The sequence below is a fragment of the Cololabis saira genome, chromosome 21 (genome assembly GCF_033807715.1).
Source record: "Cololabis saira isolate AMF1-May2022 chromosome 21, fColSai1.1, whole genome shotgun sequence".
Classification (NCBI taxonomy): Eukaryota; Metazoa; Chordata; class Actinopteri; order Beloniformes; family Belonidae; genus Cololabis; species Cololabis saira.
The window spans coordinates 38,052,102-38,072,528 of record NC_084607.1 but is presented as its reverse complement, the minus strand read 5'-3'; the positions used below and the strand labels follow the sequence as shown (position 1 = coordinate 38,072,528).

General features: G+C 42.1%; 1 protein-coding gene across 3 annotated transcripts in view; it reads left to right on the top strand.

Annotated features, from left to right (window-relative positions):
- The window catches only part of septin12 (septin 12), a 114,141-nt gene extending 96,830 nt beyond the window's left edge, over positions 1-17,311 (top strand). For 2 of the 3 annotated variants that reach the window (XM_061711873.1, XM_061711872.1), the window contains exons 6-10: positions 3,059-3,176; positions 6,977-7,072; positions 7,723-7,819; positions 9,037-9,088; positions 15,994-17,307. In XM_061711873.1, coding sequence (XP_061567857.1) covers positions 3,059-3,176; positions 6,977-7,072; positions 7,723-7,819; positions 9,037-9,088; positions 15,994-16,156 — 526 coding nt within the window. In that variant the 3' untranslated portion in view covers positions 16,157-17,307. Of the gene's footprint in view, positions 1-3,058; positions 3,177-6,976; positions 7,073-7,722; positions 7,820-9,036; positions 9,089-15,993 lie in introns of all 3 variants that reach the window. The other variant, XM_061711871.1, reaches the window with a different exon arrangement.
- Positions 17,312-20,427: the final 3,116 nt, after the last annotated feature.

Sequence of the window (20,427 nt, the reverse complement as noted above, 5' to 3'; positions counted from 1 at the left end):
CCTCACCCTGGTTTTGCACTTCTCCACTAGGGGTGGAGGCGGGTGGAGGCGGGTGGAGGCGTGCAGAGTTGATACTTTTTCTGTATCTACTCTGCTGAGGTTCTAAGCGGCTGAGTCGGCTGTATCTGACATCATCACATTACAGGCCACCGATTGGTCTGGGGGCGAGGCCGTCAGACGTCATGGCAGTGCAGCGCAAAAATCTGTTTCATGATCCAACTCTGAGGTGCAGATGTTCATAAACCTGGTGCTGAGGAGAGAATTAAAAAAGGATCTAGAGATGAGGAACGACCAGATCTACCAGGAGCTCTGTCTCTTCATAGCTGCTCACGGCTCCAGCTGACTTTTCAGCAGCACAGAGACAAACTAACAAAAAAAATAAGTGTCACCGCTTGAAGCTTCTCTCACTCTCATTTTTTAACTTGATATCAAACACAAGCCACAGACCCAGCAGCACATCTATCATCTCCTCCAGGTTCTACATCTTTAGTGTTGTTGTCTTCTTCATTTAGATACACAATCAAATACGTCACAGCAGCTTCTGTCCAACCCGTCTACTTCTGATCTGGGTATAGAAAACAAACGAGGGCAAGGCGAGGCGTGATGAGTCGAGTCGGGCTGAGTAGGTGTAGGTGTACTAGTGTAAAAGTGCTAATAGTCAGTGCGAGGGTGATTGAGATTAAGCCTTTGAAAACATTCTCCCTTCAGTAACGTTAACTCTTGTCGGTCTATTGCCGTGCCTTTCTTTAGCCGTGTTGATGTGTGCATGAAATGCTGCTGGATGGTTGGCCTTGAGCCCCTCTTTGTACATATCTCTACACTGGCTTGTGTTGATTCAGGAAAACAAAACATAATACTCAGGGATTCTACTGTGCAACAAATATTGCATACATTAATTGTAGATTTATGAATGAATGAATGAATGAAAAACTTTATTTCGAACATGCTAAAAAAAATGTATCATTTATGTAAGCCTAAAAGTAAAGGATTGGCACGTGACTCTAAATTTGGACATTTTAACGTGGAGGTCAGTGGAGATGGACTCTTTTGAAGCCAGACTCTAGCAACCGGTCAGGAAACTGCAACGAGTCTTAGTTCTGCATAAGACTCAGTCTGGAAGCGACATGGTTGGCTCTTGGCTCTGACTGGAGCAGGCAGGCGCTGCGCGTGACAACTGGGACGCCTTGAGAGCGCTTCGGTACGTGGGAGCGGCCCACGGATGCACCTACTGCTCGCTGAGAAATGAGTGAAAATGATACCCTCCTCCACATTAGAGCCACTAAAAGTCTCCAATGAGACCTAATAAAGTTGCTAGTTGCTTTTTGGGCGACACTGAAGGATTGCTAGTGTTATGCATCAATTGCTAAATAAAATCATCCTTGTGTCCATAATAATCCATATTCACAACATCAAATAACTAGCTACCCAGCATCAATTATTTGCAACATAGCACTAAAGTCTGAACATGTAGGGGCTCACGTTATAAAGGGCTAAATGTTACCAAGTCCCCCAAGTTTGACAATTAACCTCAAATATCCACCTACCTGCAAGCAACGTGAGAGCATCAGTCTCTTGTTTTTCCTCTTTCCCGACACAATTCTTGATGCCTTTTTGAGGCCACGTCCAAACACAACAACAGACCACTGGGAGATGAGAGAGAGGGCCACACAGGCTATCATCTTTTTCTCAAGAAAATAGGATACTGTTTTATTGCTTGTATCTATTAACATGCTTTATTTATTTATTTTAAATATGTCATTTTTCATGATTTCATGTACTTGATGTCCTATGCACAGTCGTGATCCACATGGGCAGAGCGCCAGCACTGTTCTGGAGTGGGTAGCATGTGCTATCAGATGCTAATGGTGCTATACACAACACATCAGTGCTGCTGTGTAGTATAGGTGGCTGGTGAAATCAGAAATGGATTGCTGCCATCAGGAGGAATCACTTGACCCAAATATTGCAAAAGCCTTTTTATGCTTTTATAAGGTGGTTTTTCAGGTGACTAAATTAAATTATTGAATTACCTAAAAACCACCCCATGAAAGCATCATGGAAAACACTTTTTGCACGTTTGCACGTATCTGGCAGCGCTGCATGTGATGTAGCCGGTCAATCTTAAGTAATCTAAATCTAGTTTCCAGCTGTTTTTGGCCTCATTGATTCCATGTAGTTGTGCTAAAACACTACTAATCATTATGCATTACTGCGTTATATCAGGGCTTTAGCTCTGAATAATCTTTTTCATGTGAATGTGGTGACAGCGGTAGCAGCAATCACAATAATTTATCAAAGACTAAAGATATTTTTGTATTTTGAAGAGAAGTCTCGCAGGACGAGATTCGGAGAGTTACGAGAATTACGCTGATTTGAAAAACACAGTTTGATGGGAACCCACAAACTGATGTTGCCAATGTAAATATGGCCAACGCTATTATCTAACTTTAATATCGCTTGTTTGACAGACTGCTACCCAATCTTCCTGTGATCAACAACATCTTCTTTGCCTCATAATGATACATTTTGGGATCATTAACCCATCCTGAGGCAAAATAGCAGTAGGCTTCGGTGCTTTTGAACATCTTGAGGGCTTCACTGGTGTATGGAGAAAGACTGTGGATGAGGTAAAAGTAAATACCCCCAAATGTAAAATGAGGCAGTGTTTTACTAAACTTTAGAGGGCTCAGCAGTTCGCCTGACAGCAAATATGGATCAAATCCTGATCTATCAGTCTTCTTGGAATACATCAACAGTTAGGTGTGCCTTTGTAGGGTGTCACAAAACGCACTCTGACCGAGGACAGACTATGTGACGGTCTTAAAGACGGCGCCCGCAACAACAAAGTCACCTGACTGATGCCCATGAATACACAGGAGTAGACAGCAGACACTGAGGTGTTCAGAGGTTGGGACCACAGGTCAAGATGTCAGTAGATACCCAACAGAGACATTTATATAGAGAAGTGGTACCTTCTTATTCACACTTCTTAACAATTTCAGACATGTGAATAGGTTTTTCTGCTGTCCAACTGATGGGGAACTGTCTTTTTTCCAAGGTTGCGCCCTATTGATGTTGAGTTCATGAAGAGGTTGGGGAAGATTGTGAGCATCGTCCCTGTCATTGCTAAAGCTGACACACTAACTGTTGAGGAAAGACAGGAGTTCAAAGAAAAGGTAAGGAAACATACACCAACATATCACTCATTTTTGTGGGTTTTTTTTCTTGTTTTTCTGTAAGATTTTACATTGATCTATTTTAACCTTGCTGTTTGTAACCCTTTCACAAAGCAGCAGTGTTGCCTTTGTAGGGTTGCGCTGTACTTGTTTCAGAGAGACAGCATGCTATGAAATCTGCCTCTGCTGTTTAGCTGCTGGAATTTTAGATATAACGAGAACGATACATTTAAAATGCAACATTTCTGAGACAAAGATGAGCTACCATGGGTTCCATGAATAAGGAGTCCAGAAAACTCAGCCTCCCAGTTTGTTTTTTGAAACTACAAGAACCACAAGCAAGTTTGCAGTCTGAGCTCCAAGTGCTTTGTTGGAATTATGTGGAATGATATTTGAGTAGAATCTTTTTTAAATTTAATTCTGGATATTACAATTGTGGTGATGGGGTGTGGTTTCTGGTTAGCTACAGGGTCAGATCTGGAGCTGTGATAGTCCTCAGTCTAGAGTAAATACGATCTTGTCATGTTTGTCGTTCTCTTCTAGAGGGAAGGGAAGAGGGAGCTGAGCGGCCGAGTTGTTGGCCACAACAATGAACCAAGAAAACGCACTAAAATTAAGCAAATATGGTCCCTTCCTCCTCTGCTGGAATAGAGTGGTGTGGAGTCTTGACCGGGCTTCTCACCCTATCTTTAAGTCCAGTCACTCTGTGGAGGAAACTCATCTCAGCCGCTTGTATCCGTGATCTTATCCTTTCGGTCATTACCCAAAGTTCATGACCATAGGTGAAGATGGGAGCGTAGATTGACCGGTAAATTGAGAGCCTTGCGTTTCGACTCAGCTCCTTCTTCGCCACGACGGTCCGGCACACCGACCGCATAACTGCAGACGCTGCACTAGTCCATCTGTCAATCACAAGTCTGACTTACTGTCGGCAATGCAAACCAAACTCCTGCTCCGATCATACAGAGACTGAACAGCCCTTAGCAGAGGGCCCGGAACCCATAGCACCCCCCACAGAATGGCAGGAGGGAAGACTTTCCCGGGGAGGCTGAGAAGTGTGATCCCCCTATAGTTAGAACACACTCTCCGTTCCCCCTTTTTAAACAGAGGGAGCACCACCCCGGTTTGCCACTCCAGCGGTACTGTCCCCCTCCTCCATGCAATGTCGCAGAGGCGTGTCAACCAAGACAGCCCTACGACATCCAGAGACTTGAGGTACTCAGGGTGAATCTCATCCACCCCCGGTGCCACTGAGGAGCTTATGAACCACCTCAGTGACCTCAGCTTGGGTGATGGATGAGCACGCCCCAGAGTCCCCACTCTCTGCTTCCTCAATGGAAGGCATGTCAGTCGGATTGAGGAGATCCTCGGAAATATTTCTTCCCCCGTCCAACAATGTCCCTGGTCAAATCCAGAACATCCCCACCTCCGTCCCTCTCTTTACCAGAGTGTCCAAGAGATACAGCCGAAGATCAGATGAAACGACAACAAAGTCGATCATTGACCTCCAGCCGAGGATCTCCTGGTGCCACGTATACTGATGGACTTGAACAACCTTATGCTTGAACATGGTATGCATTATGGACAAACTGTGACCAGCACAGAAGTCTAATAACAGAGTACCTCACGGGTTCAGATCGAGAGGCCGTTCCTCCCAATCACCCCCCTGCAGGTATCACTACGCACCGCACTGCTGTTCGGCCCATAGGCACAAACAACAGTGAGAGACCTTTTCCTGACCCGAAGGCGCAGGGAAACGACCCTCTTGTTGACTGGGGTAAACTCCAACACATTGCGGCTGAGCTGAGGGGCTATAAACAAGCCCACACCAGCTCGCCGCCGAGTAGTGGAGGGTCCAGCCCCTTTCAAGGAGTTGGGTTCCAGAGCCCAAGTTATGTGTGGAGGTGAGCCCGACTATCTCTAGCCGGTATCTCTCAACCTCACACACAAGCTCCGGCTCCTTCCCCCCCAGCGAGGTGACATTCCATGTCCCCACTGTGAGGGTTTTGGTCCAGGGATTGGGTCGTCGAGGCCCCGCCACGACTGCTACCCAGACCACATTTCACCAGCCTGTCATGGTCCTTCCTACGGGCGTTGGTGCCTACTTGAAGTGTTTTGGTTTTGTGCGTGGTTTCAGTGTTCACACTTTCATCCTCAACGTGCACAGCACAGCCCAAAATTGATATATTGGTGTTTTCTGTATCCTCCCTGGTGAAATGGATGTTACTATTCACTAAGTTGATGTGTTCAGTGAAGGCCACTACTTCTCGTGTTTGGATTTTGACCCAGGTGTGATCTAGGTGTCTGAACCAGTGTCTTGGTGTTGTTCCCTTTTGAGAGTCGACTGCTATGCTTCCCACAACCTCCATGTCGATACTAGCAAAAGTTTGGTGACACTGAAGAACCCAGGGCAGTGTTTCTGTCTGTAAAGCTGGTCATTGTACTTGAAACATATGGGGGAGAGGCAGAGGCCCAGCAGGCTACTGATCTGCTCTCGAGTACAACTGATCCTGTCTTTTGAGGTCCCATCTTGCTCCAGTCTTTTCCTGACAGTCTCCACTGCCTCACGTCTAGATATGCCAGTGAAAAGTAAAGTAACATCAAAGGACATGATGATTTCACCTGGAGTCAGTCTCAGTTGTTGGTTTTTATTGACGAAAAACAACAGTTTGATTAAACTAACTGTTTTGTTAGTGGTAGTGTACCGGGCCCTACTGGTGCTAATGTGGAGCCTCTGTCTGAGTTTTTTTTTAGATTTACTATTTGGTTTTTCAGCACTGACAAAATCATCATAGAGGGTGACTTTAACATTCATTCAATTCAATTCAATTTTATTTATATAGCGTCTAATACAACAAATGTTGTCTCATATGGATTTTGACAGTGTGATAGCCTAAAGGTAGCTTTTAATTCTATTTTAGAACTGATGGGCATCTCACAAAAAGTAAATGGACCGACGTATGATTTGAATATCACCCTCCATTTCGTCCTCGCCTACGACATAGAACCGGACTATTTGTTAGCGTTGCCTCTGATGTGACCATTATTCATCAGTTTATCCAAGACTGCACAAGTCCGATAATGTATCAGGGTGTATTGAATGAAAGAAACATCTAAAACCAGACTTTGGACAACCCTGCGTTTGAGCATGCTGTTGGGATTAAAGGGACAGCCCTCAGCTGGTTTAAATCTGACAGATTCCAGTTTGTTCTGCACAGTTCTGCTACGGTGTCCCACAGGGTTCAGTGCTAGGGCCAATCTTGTTCAGTTTATACAATTCTATACCCCATTGGCATCGTTAGGCTTATCGTAGGGGGGCGTATCTATGCTGTTTCAAACTTTCAAGGCGAAAGTTTGAAACAGCATAGATACAAACTGGCCCTTACATAATGTCGACATTTTTACATTTTGGAGGCCCGTAGCCAAGTCTTACCCTGATGAGTAAGAGCTAGGTGTGACTTCTCTATACAGGCCTACATACGTATATTCGTGGCTGTTTTTTCTTAAGTGGTTTTGTGAGTGGTTGCTTTGTGCAGAAGTTATTTGTTTACTGTTTTTCTCATCTCTAATCCAGTTGCTATATAGCTGGTTGACAATTGTAGATAATGTGTATTTTCCGTTTATCGACGAGGCCTGTGAACCATCTTAAAAATGTCTGGCACACAGATGGAAAATGCGTGCTGGGACATCTTAATTAATTAATTAATTAATTAATTTCCTTTCATGACATAATCAGCATATTCAGTATGAACCAGTGCATCTCACCTTTGGGCTTGTGTCTAACTTTTCCCTTTTTACAGATCAGACAAGATTTGCTAGCCAATGGAATTTGTGTTTACCCCCAGAGGGAGTATGACGAAGATCCCGAAGAGCGCATCCTCAATGACCGCATCAGGGTAGAGACTCCACTTCTGAAACATTTGACCATGTGTTGTCTTGTGAATGTACATCATAAATGTTGACTAATATGGATTCTTCTAACCAGCAGATCTTTAGGAATCTTTTTCTTTGGGAAATATGTCGGGCTGATTTTATTTTTTCCTCTACACTAATACGACAGTTTAGACATAGAAAATTAGTTTAAATATGAAACAATTGTTACCAGTAGTTAAAAGTGCCTTCATTAACAGCACATGCCTTGGTCTACATATGCCAGCCTAGTAATCAGCTGGATATTTTCAGGCATAGGCTAATGCAGTCATTAAGAAGTGGTCAACAGATGTGTCTGTACAATACTATACAATCACACCCAGTTACATACATTAATACACAATGGGGAGCTCTTATAGATGTCATAATTACTCAGAAGGGCTCTCCGGGGAAATGTAATGACTTAATTAAATTGAAGTAGTATTTTTCAAATCAACATTGCTTTCAGAGTTCATGTTCATTTTGACTTTGCAGTGGTGAGCAAAGTCTTTTCCCAAAGTTTCATTCAAAGTCTCATTAATTAATTAATTAATTAATTAATTAATTAATTCATTAATTAATTCATTCATTCATTCATTCATTCATTCATTCATTCATTCATTCATTTTGTGTCCAGGAAAGTATTCCCTTTGCTGTGGTGGGGGCCAACAGGGAGCACCAAGTGAATGGAAACAGTGTGCTTGGTCGTAAAACAAAGTGGGGAATCATTGAAGGTACGGTTTGAATTTCATGTCTGTGTTTAGTAGCCAGCTCTTGCAGTGGTCTTTCTTGGTGTGTTTAGATTTTAAAAGGAGATGAAAAGGTGCAGCAAAGACCTCAATAGCTACACCGATACATACCCAAAACCCTCGTCACTCTCCTGACATATTATCCTCCGTCATATTCTTCTCAAGCCTTTTGGAAAACAGAAAAAAACAAACCAATTGTTTTTGCTTTTTGAAAAACTTGAGAAAAAAATAACCAAGGTTTTTCTTTCTTTCTTTGGGTGCATTAGGTATTCCCCTGTTTCTAACTTTGCGTTAAAAAAATTGTAGAATATAATTACGTTTTTTTACTTTCATGATTTAATTTTTGACTCCTTCTTGATAGGGTTGGTTTAAGCGCTGTTGCTTGTTGCTGATGTTAAACACTTTAAGAGACAAAGTACTCGTGTCTGTACGAATGTCTTCTTAATGACATGAACTAAGACTGCTCATCGACCTCTCTTAATGTGGTAATTACACACTTACTGTAAGAGTTACCATCTTCTTTCTTATAGGTGCTCTGTTGAGGCGTTGAATTCTTTATGAATGTGAGGATACAGAACAGAAACATACATTTGTTCAGTTCCTGTGAATGCTAAGTCAGCATTCACGCCTGTTGTCATCCTGTGTCTCGCATCTTTGCGCTATTTCATCATCAAACCTTATACTTTCTAAAACATTCTGGTTTTTAATGAATATGTTTCTCATTAATAGAGAAATCGGTACATGTTTACGGCCACCAGGTGGTGTAAATGCTGTCTTTAAGCAATGCTTTTTTTTTCTTTTTTTTTCTTTTTTTACAGTTTATACTTTCGAAAATGTTAACAGTTTTGTGCAATGTATGTCATACTTTATTTGTTTTTCTGAAAATGCAGTTTATACAGTCTGCCCTTTTAATGCAGGCTTTTGCCTTTGTTTTTTTTTTCTTTAAATCCAGTTTTTTTCAGCACCAAATGTTGCTTTTGTTTCTTAATTGTGTAGTTCTTTCTTTCTTTCTTTCTTTCTTTCTTTCTTTCTTTCTTTCTTTCTTTCTTTCTTTCTTTCTTTCTTTCTTTCTTTCTTTCTTTCTTTCTTTCTTTCTTTCTTTCTTTCTTCATGTAATAAAGGGGTCTGTGCCCTCACTAGTCCTCTATATCAACGTGAAAAATATACATGAATAATAAAAATAGTTTTTTTTCCCCCCACAGTTGAAAATGTGGAGCACTGTGAGTTTGCCAACCTGAGAGATCTACTTATAAGGTGAGTTTGAATGTGCTATTACTCTGGTGCAGTGCTTTTTGAAATACATACATTTGAACATCAACATAAACTTTAAAGTAGACATTAAAGTAAACCCTTCGGCAGTCTTCAGGGATATAATGATTGGCTTATCATTCATAACAGGTCTTAAAATGTACCAAATACGACCTTAGAATGACAATGATACATGACATCAACATTTATTCAGCAGTTATTTTCAAACTGAGAAACTGCATCCCTAAACCCTGATGTGCTCTGACTTAGAGTAAGAGCAAAGTGGATAGAGAGAAAGAGGAAGCTTGTCTCTGCAGCCCGGACGCGGAACTGCTATCTGAAAGTATCTACCAAGGGGGTTCACTCGTGTTATCTTAGCAGCAGTCGTAGCATCCCGGCATCAGCTGGCACTGATTGTACGTCTTAGATTATTGACTCAGCTGCTGTTAAGGTACAGACACAACACCCCAATGAACAGCCCAATGCACTGGTATCAATATCCTAGATTTTAACCACTCCTCCCGTTCTTCTACACTTACAATGTTTCAACTGTCCCACCAACCCGAGGGCCCATGGTGACAATATCAATATGAATACTGTGACTTGTTGAATTGTGTTTGTGGGAACTGCTACCTTAGATGAACACCGATAACTCATCACATCTCTCTGTTAACGGAGCTGCATCAGGACGGGGTGGGTGGGGGAGAGTCCAAGTGCCTGTATGACTGTCCTTTACTGCTTGGTGGAAGAAGCAGGTTATTGGTCCACTTCCTCCTCCATTTATTTTATCTGTTAATTTTTTATTTTTAAGACAGAGCACAGGAAAAGGGTTCCAGTATGGGGGGAAATGATTACTGGTTTTTGTTTTTTTGAGAGCTTGCAGTGAAGCCCCTCCAGCAGATGGCGCCCTTAGCGGCCGCCTACATGTACCGTGCAAAGAGCTGAATCTGTTAAGACTGTAGGTCTAACACCATTTCAAGCCTTTGCAGCAAGATGTTGAACATCTTGCAGTGAGTGAAATCATTTCTGTTAAAGGGAAAGTTCGGTTTTTTACAACCTGGACCTTATTTCTGGCATTTCTTATGGTCATATACTCACCCAGGCAAGTTTGGTGTCATTTGAAGTCCTTCGGAAGATATTAGGGGGTTTTTTGCCAGCCGCTTCTCCAGAGAGATGACACCATGAGTTCAGAGGTCTTGTTTAAAAACTGATTTATTTGTTACACACACAGCCCCGGATGTAGACAACAGGTCCTGGAAGCAGATCTAGTGATTCATAAAAGAAATGAAGAGTTTCGCGGCAATCATGTGTTATTTAGACGCTGCATCGTCTGTGTCCCGCTGTGCCCCGTTCACTACCGTTATATGGAGAAGAGGCTCGCACAAAACTCCTAATATCTTCCCAAGGACTCCAAATGACACCAAACTTGCCTGGGTGAGTATACGACCATAAAAAATGCCAGAAATAAGGTCCAGGTTGTAAAAAACCGAACTTTCCCTTTAAGAAGGCAGCATCAGCGTCAGGGACTTGAAACTGAAAAAAACTGAGAAAGAAAGCTGGCTCTGTTCTGGAGCATCTGGAGCTGATTTGTGTGGAGGAGAATACCGTATTTTCTAGACTATAAGACGCTACTTTTTCATAGGTTTTCAACCATGCGGCTTATACAAAGGTGCAGCTATTCTGTGGATTTTTCTTCCACCGCTAGGGGGAGCGCAAACCGGAATTAGAATCAAAACTTAGACAAAATAAATGCAAAGAAGAACACGCTACTTCTTCTTTAGTAGATAGAAGTAGGTAGAAGCAGATTTCAAACAGATAAATAGATAAATAAATAGCGATTATTTTCTCTTGGTTCTGTCCCGTTTTAATCAGAAAAATATGATACTTCACAAAATGAATATCATGGACAGCTCTAAGCATCCTCTTCACAACACAGTGACTCAGCAACAGTTACTGTGTTTCCATGCATCAATAACCCTTTTAAAACCCAAATATTGGCAATAACCCAAATTTGCACGGCCATGTAAACACCAATAACCCCTTTGAATAACCTGAATTTGCTCATATTCCAGTTTTTAAAAACCCCAATATGAGCCCTGGGTTACTCCTTTTAAAACCTGAATATTGGGTCATGGAAACGCCAAACAGAATATCCTCATCAAACGGAACAGGAATCTGTTTTCTGCACATGCTCTGTTCACAAGGAATCCTGGTCTTTTGAGTCCAGGAAGTTCTTATAAACACGGAGAAACACAAGACCAGGAGGAGACTAATCACTTCATAAATGGAATGAAGGATATGAACATTTCTGCATTTGTAGACAGTAGAAAGTACCGGGATAGAAGATTTACAAGAAGGAGAGAGAAAAGTTGCGCATATCCTGCATACAGGAAGAAGAAGAGGAAATGACGGTAATTGCGTCATGATGTTCTCCGTGCGTCGCTGGTTTGATCCAGATATCCTGAATGATTAATTACCATGTAAACGGAATATTCCCAATGTTTCAGTAACCGGAATATTAGCAATAACCCCAATTTTGACTGCATGTAAACGTAGTCAGTGTCTTCAGTCAAAGGCCTCTTTATATCCACTTACAGCAGGGGTGTCCAAAGTTGGTCTTGGAGGGCCTGTGTCCAGCAGGTTTTAGATGTTTGCCTTCTTTAATTCACCCTGACAGACATGGCTGTGCCATTAACTGAGTTGTGCAGACCTTGAAGACAAGCTGATGAGCATTAATTAGAATCAGGTGTGTGGAAACAGTGCAGGATAGAGGATAGATCCAGGACCGACTTGGACACCCCTGAATTACAGGATGGGCCACTAAGGGACGAGAAAAAGACTTTCAAAGGGACCATACCATGAACTGACTGTAACTGAAATATGGTAGTTCTCTTTTGGGATTGATAAAATATCATTCCCTCATGGAATGATATTATCAAATTGAATTGAACTGAATTCAATTCCTTTGACTTAATTGCAATTATCACGACTTAATGTTGTCATAACACTTAAAGAAGTGCTATTGGGATTCATAGGCATATACAGTTGTATGAAAAAGTGTTTGCCCCCTTCCTGATTTCTTAATTTTTTGTATGTTTGTCGCACCTAAATGTTTCAGATCATCAAACAAATTTAAATATTAGACAAAGATAACACAAGTAAACACAAAATGCAGTTTTTAAATGAAGGTTTTTATTATTAAGGGGAAAGAAAAATCCAAACCTACATGGCCCTGTGTGAAAAAGGATTTGCCCCCCCCACCCCTGTTAAAACATAAATTAACTTTGGTTCATCACATCTTTGGAAAGCTGAGTTTAATTTCTCCAGCCACACCCAGGCCTGATTCCTGCCTCATCTGTTCTCAATCAAGAAATCACTTAAATACGACCTGCCTGACAAAGAGAAGGAGACCAAAAGATCCTAAATGTAAGTTCCTTGTTAAGATGAGCGGTTTTTCATGGATATGTATCCTCATCTTCATATACAAATGAATCTGATTGAGGGAGGAGATGGGGAGAAGACAGGGAGAAGACAGGGAGGAGACAGGGAGAAGACAGGGAGAAGACAGGGAGAAGACAGGGAGGAGACAGGGAGGAGACAGGGAGAAGACAGGGAGAAGACAGGGAGAAGACAGGGAGGAGTGTCGTGCTCCCGCGTCCATGTTCAATTTCACATTGGTTGTGTTGTTCAAATGAAACTTCAAGTGAATTTGCGCGTGCGCACAGTTTTGAACATCAGAATTCTTTTTGCATACTCAATATTTCCACACAAGGATTCACAATGCACTCTTTGTACATGAGGCCGAGGTGAACACTGAGGTATTTGTACTCCACCACCTCTATTTCTTCTCCCATCATGGAAAAAACTATTCAGCTTAGTCCTGGCTTACCTTAAATCCACAATCATCTCCTTTGTCCTCTTCACATTCAAGATGAAATGATTGCTCCCACACCATGCCACAAAACGGTACACCAGTTCTGTCCTCAGTCTCTGGTCCATCACTGATACACCCACGACTGCAGAGTAATCTGAGTATTTCTGCAGATGACAGGACTCCCACTTGTACTGGAGGTCTGAGGTGTACAGTAAAGAGGAGTGGTGAGAGTACAGTCCCCTGGGGTGCTCCTGTGCTGCTGACCACCTGGTCACACCTACAACCCTCCAGTCTGTTTGTCAGGTAGTCAGTAATCCAGGCGTCCACCTGTGTCTTCTGGAGGTTCTTACGTAGAACTGCAGGCTGGATGGTAAAATCAGAGAACATCACTGTCCTGCTGCTTTGTCCAGGTGTGTTTGTTGAAGCTCCAACCCCACGATGATAAACTGCAGTGGATCCTGGAACGTGCTTGTTTCCTAACACAAATGGACCAATAAAAGTCTCTCCAGGACCTTCATGATGTGAGATGTTAGGGGCTCAAGGTGTATGGTCATTAGATGGATGAGATATTTTTGGTGCTGGAAGAAGGCAGGACTTCCTCCACACCACTGGAACCTTGTCCTGGCTCAGGCTGAGGTTGAAGGATGCTGGAGACAACGATGGCGCAGCAGCAAGATCCATGACTGAGATGGAAGACGGGACAGCTGAGGTGTGACAGGGAGGCCGTGGGTCAGGGGAGGAGGTCAGTCCCATGCTGGGATTGTTTCTGAACTGAACCTGTAGAAGAATGTGTTCAGGTCATTGGTTGTGTCCAGACTTCCATCCATGTCCTCCTTCTGCCGAAGCCTTTAATTTCCATCCCTGACCACACGTCTCTTGCGTTGTTCTGCTGGAGCTTGTTCTCCAGTTTCCTCCTGGACACTGCCTTGTTATCTCTGATCTCGACTTTCAGTTCTTCTCGTACTGACCTCAATAATTCCGTCTCCCTCCCTAAAGGGTCTTTAGTTCTTGTTGAGGGGCTCTTATATGTCGCTGATGATCCAAGGTTTATTATTGGGGAAGCTCGTCACTGTTGTTGGGAGGTTGATGTTCACACAGAAGTTATATAGAAGATATAGTCAATCAACTCAGCCATGGCATTGATGTCATCTCCAGGATCACAGAGAACATCCCAGTCTGTAACCACAAAGCACCTCTGCAGGGTTTCTCCAGCTTCCTGTGACCACCTCCTCTGTGGTTTCCTCTGGATGATGGGTTTGGAGGAGGTGGAGGAGAGAAAGACCAGATTGTGACCCCCCATACCCTAGAGCAGGTTGTGCAGAGGAGCCGGATGCATTTCTTATGTTTCCATAAATATATCAGCTGTTATGCACCCAGTGTGTACTTGTAGTACTGCAGTTGCCAACTGAACAGGAAAGGAAGCCATCAGCAGAGCAATCTACAACAAAGGTTATTCCAGCTGAGTTATTAGCTATTTTTCACATCTATGTGCATACCCACTCAACATGGGTGGCTGTGTGTTAATAGTAGTGTAATGTGGATTGATATATTTTCCAACCCAGAGCTGGAACATCATTGTGTGATTGGTTTCATTTTGAAAAGGTAATTTGGAATAATCATGGGCTAGTATGAACGTAGCCTCAATGGTATTCCGTGGGCCAAAAGATTCTTAAGTAACCTCAAGCTGCAATATGCCATAACATGAAAGTCAAGACGTCAGCCCGGGATCACGAGTGAGACGTGAAGTGGACCTGGACAGAATACTGCCACGAGCAGCTCTGGAGACTCTGAAGCACCGGTTGTGAATCCTTTGTGCTTTCAGCTCCTGTCCAGTGAGTGCACACCCATGTAGGGATGCATTTTGATTCCCTCATTCTCACCTTCATCAAACTTATTTTCCCCTCTTTTAAGTGTCATATCTTGTCTTGTTAGTTGTTTCACTCATGCAGTTTTCTCAGTTTTTTCAGTCAAATGTTTTTGAAGAATCAAACAGCCTTGACCAAGGGTCACTTGGATGTTGCAGTCCACAGCCCATTCTATATGCACTCACACATATACTGTAGGCAATACTGGAGTTGAGGGGGGACGAGGGGGGATGGCACCCCCCCCCTGAAATAAAAACGGTCCAAATCACCCCCCTGAAATAAAAACGGTCAAAATTATCCCTCCTGTAAAACTGCCATCCCTCCTTTCCATCCCTTATGTCATTTCATCAATGAATGTGGTTTTACTGCTATTTCAACATTTAGAGTCATCACCAGAAAAATAACTTATTTGACAATTTTCACCTGTTTCAAGTAAATTTTCACTTGAAATAAGTAGTAAAATCTGCCAGTGGGACAAGATTTATGTTCTCATTACAAGCAAAAAAATCTTGTTCCACTGGCAGATTTTTCCACTTATTTTAAGGGAAAATCTACTTGAAACAGGTGAAAATTGTTGTTTTTCCCAGTGATGAGTCTTGTTTTAAGTGTAATGAGATTTTCTTACTAAAATGAGACATTTTAACTAGAAATAAGACAAATATTCTTGTTAAGATTGTGAGTTTTTGCAGTGATCCATGTTACTTATCCTGTGAAGGACAGAGTCATATTGATAAGTTCAGAAAAGTGTTTTTTATTGTTGTGTTTTGATGTATTTGATGTAAGCCCAGTGGATATTTAAAGCTTACAGAAGGCTGCATTTAACTGCTGCTATGTCATTCCTGCAGTATTTCTGCAGGTGTTTTGGTCACTGCTATTATTTGTAATATATTATATTATTTGTAATCAGCACGAATTATCTGTCCCCATATGATAAAATCCACCATCCCCACTGATTTATTTTTACAACTCGAGTACTGACTGTAGGTATATGGCCTTTGTAACTTGACTGGAATCTACACTCACCCACCGCTTTATAAAGTACACCTGGTGTGTGTCAGCATCCTCTCAGAGAGGAATTATGAAGGATTTATTTGCTTGAATCCCCTGTTCTGGAAGGCGTAAGGAAATGCATGTAAAGTTATGAATCTTTCTGTTTGTGTTCTTTTCAAAAGGTCTCACTTGCAGGACCTGAAAGATGTGACGCACAACATCCATTACGAGACCTACCGAGTGCAACGACTCAATGCGAGCAATATGAACTTCAGTGAACTCGTTCTGTCCACCTGGCAACTAGAAAATGGAGCTGACAAATGCGAGACTGAGAGCCAGCTCTGATCTCTCCATTGTCCCCACCTGGCTCGCGTCCCCACGGATGTGCTGATGCGTCCCTGCAGTTGTGATGGCGGATGACTGCAACCATAGATTTCTTTTCTGTAATAAAGAATGAAATTGATCAAACATTTTCATTTTTTTTATCTGTGACCAAGTAGTGGATTTTGGGGCATTGAGAAATTTTATGCAAGTTTATACATATGATAAAAGAAATGTACTGGAAAATTGATTTATTTGAAAGTAAGACCACATACATTGTTGGAGGTCATTGATGAATGGGTGCAGTGGAAAATTGAGACTAATATAACGGAGTCTCTTGTTTACCATATACCATTTCAATGTTTAAGTGACTGCATACGATGTCCACAGACAAGTTGGCTTAATTACACCTGGGTTGAATGTTACTGCATGTAAAAGCAGGCGCATTACCTACCAGCGCAACTGTAAAGCTCCTCCTGTGCCAACCACAACTACTGAACATTTGACTCTTTGTCTGTGCAACCTGTCTCAGCTGGTAATCTTTCTTCAACCTACAACACGTGAGTGGATGATGTCTGTTAGATCTGGTTGTGTGCATTATGCACAGATGCACTGTAGTTTGCATTCTTGGGTTGCCATTATTTTCCTAATAAGATCTAAATCTAAGGATGGATGTAACTGACTGTAGGTCTGATAGTAGGATTTCTTGGGCCAACATTTTTTTGTTGCATGTCAGCATTGATTACATTTGCAGGAGCTCACGTGTACACATTGGATAGAAATGAGAATTCATCCAGTTGATGTGTTCAAGATGTTTGACCCACAAACAGTGTCAAAGATTCTTTTTTCAAAAACTGAAAATAAACAAAGTGCCGGAAAAAAACCCTCTTCATTTTCTCCATTTCCATTTGAAATATTTGAGTATTTATAGAAGAAAGCTAAAGTATTTTTCAGGTCCCCACTCAGTGAGACATGATTCTGCTGGGTGAACACCGGTAACCAGCAGGTATTTTGGTGCTGGTTAGGATTTAAGCCAAACATATAGGTATTATTCTACAGCGGGACAGAAGGACAAACCCACAACAAGACGGCTTCAAAAACATCAACATACAGAAACTTTGTCAAGCAAGTCGAGAAGAAATGTAAAGGAATTACATGAACATGAAAACAAACTTGTGGAATTGTGAACAAATAAAACTTCACTGTTCAAAAACAATCATTTATCAACAGTGTTGGTCAAGTTACTTGGAAAAAGTAATTAGTTACTGATTACTTCACCAAAAAAGTAATTCTGTTACTTTACTGATTACTTATTTTCAGAAGTAATTGGTTACATTACTAGTTACTTTACTTAGTTACTTTTCAAAAACGTGATGCACAACCTGAATACACTTTACTGGAACAATATAAAACAATAGACCTTTCAGCTTAATTCTATTCTTTGTGCATATTCCACCATAAAAAATGAAATGACAATAAGTAAATGAAACAGTCTATTTTTAAACTTGCTTTTATTATTTTCAGTCTTAAATTTATGCACATTGCGTCAGGCAAAAGTTAATAAAAAAGCTCTCTCTGACTTGAACTAAATTGTTGAACACTTAAACCTATTTATCTTCACATTCTACCATATTATAATAAAACAAAGCAAGTATTAATTTTAACGTAGACCTCTGCAAATTCCAACATAAAAATAAAATAAAACATACCTTTCTTCTGTTAACTTATGTTTCTGCATATTTCTACACAAAATAAAGCAAGTCTTCTTTTTGTTTGAAATGAAAAAGGAAAGCATCTCCTGAATTAGTGTAATGTGTAGTGTAATCTTTCAACTTAATGAACATTCCATCAAATGAAAAGTAAAAACAAAAAAAAGGCAAGTACTTCCTACAAATAGATTAAATAAAATACAGCAATAAAATGAAATTATGCATATGCATTTTTCTCTCTCTCTCTCTCGTCCCTCAAACTGCACTGAGAAAAGCAGTCTCTCTTGACTATATCCTAAACTTTAAGATATAAGTATTCAATTCAATTCAATTCAATTTTATTTATATAGCGTCTAATACAACAGAGTTGTCTCTAGACGCTTTACAGAGACCCATACCCAGAACTTGACCCCCGAGCAGTTATTACATAAACAATGGCAGGTAAAAACTCCCCTAGTGGGTGAAAAACCTTAAGCCAAACAGTGGCAAGGAAAAACTCCCCTTTAGGAGGGAAGAAACCTTGAGCAGGACCAGGCTCATCAGGGGGGACCCTCCTGCCGAGGGCCAGACTGGTGGGTCAGGGACGGCAACAGCACAGCAGGCAGGTGGAAGCAGCAACGGGATGACCGGGGGTGGGGACCGCAGGCCAGCACACAGCTCCCGAAGCTCCGGCCCAATCAGCAAGTCCCAGGTTGGGGTGCAGGGTCCGGAAAAGACTTGTGCTCCGTAATGCAAGCTACAAGCCACCCATGGCCACCTGCAGGACAAAAGAGAGAAAAGGGAGGAGAAGGGGGGGGCAGCAACGGGATGACCAGGGGTGGGGACCGCAGGCCAGCACGCAGCTCCCGAAGCTCCGGCCCAATCAGCAAGTCCCAGGTTGGGGTGCAGGGTCGGGGAAAGACTTGTGCTCCGTAATGCAAGCTACAAGCCACCCACGACCACCTGCAGGTTCCGGTGTCCAGCAAAGGATGCTGCAACATGGACAAAAGAGAGAAAAGGGAGGAGAAGGGGGGGCCAGCACAAGAAACCACAGGAGCGACTCTGACACACTAAAGTTTACACTACCTAGAGATTTACCAACACCAGCTAGAGGTTTACTAAACACTAACTATAGGCTTTACTAAACAGAAATGTTTTAAGTTTAGTTTTAAAGGTGGAGGTGGTGTCAGCCTCCTTAACCCAGATTGGAAGTTGGTTCCATAGTAATGGTGCCTGATAGCAGAACGCCCGCCCTCCAAATCTACATTTAGATACTCTAGGAACTACAAGTAAACCTGCACTCTGAGAACGGAGAGCTCTGACAGGAACATAAGTATAGAGATAAAAATAAAAAAAGTACACATTGAACGATCCAAAATGCAAAAACTTTCATTTTAAAACGTTTTCAAATACAAACTATTTACAGTAGCCTATGTGTGTGGCCTTATCATAACGCCATCAGCCGGTTCTTCATCGCCGCAAATCTTTCAATCACCTTGGTCTTATCTATGGGGATGTCCCTCTCGATGGAGAGCAAGGTGAGGTTTGATAGTCTAGCCTCATCCATGCATGCCCTGAGATAGTTTTTAATTAACTTCAGCCTGCTGAAACTCCGCTCGGCATTTGCGCTGGTGACTGGTAAAGTCTGGTAAATCCTGTACAAAATGCTGACGTTGGGGAAAGCCCTTTCCATGTCACTGCTGATCAGGAATGGCAGAACAGCATCTGTCATCTTGAGCCTGATATCGATGTCGCTGCACACAGTATGGAACGAGTTGAATTCATCCAAGACGCGCTCAGCTGTGGACACGTCTCCAGCATAGAAGTTGGCTAGATCCTGGATTTTTATGGCTGCGTCTTCTGTGCTGAAGTTTTTGGGATTTAAAATGAAAAAAAGTTTAGCCATTTGGCGAAAATCTGTGAAGCGTTTCTCAAACTGCTGTAAAATAATGTCTAGGACATGGAAATAAAATTCCACTTTGAAGCGCGTTTTTGGATCCTGGATCACCTCATATTCCGTCATGTCGTCATGGAAGCGTTTACGTCTGCGGCCTCTGACGTCTCTGAACTCTGTGGAAGAGTTGCACCTCATGGCCATGTCAGTCCCCGTTTTAAGTGCTTCTTCAAACGAAACATCTGTGCGCATTTCCTTGATCTGTCCCATGCAGCTGTCAATCAGCTGAACAGCGGTGTTAATGTCCAGAGATTCCTTTTGGAGGTAGTTGGACAATGTATATGTCTTCCCCAGTATCGCGTTCCAAAAGCACAGCATAATATTGAATTCAAATGTGCTTATTTTGTGAAGGAGTCCATCTGCTTCAGAGGCCGTCTTTGGTGAAGTGTGGTTATGATCTTTAATCCGTTCTAATGCCGCAATTATAGCAGGTAAACTGCGCATTACCGCTTCGGTGGCCTGCTTCCTGGATGCCCATCTTGTATTAGATAATTTTTTTAATGTTAGTATTGTTTCCTCTAGTTGCATGTTGGCCTGTTCTTCCTCCAGTATCTTAAATCGTGGGAGGCTGGAAGTGAGGAAACAGTAGAGGGATTTCAGTGTGCCGAAAAACAGTTTTGCGCTGCACGAGGAACATGCTGCATCCAAGAGGA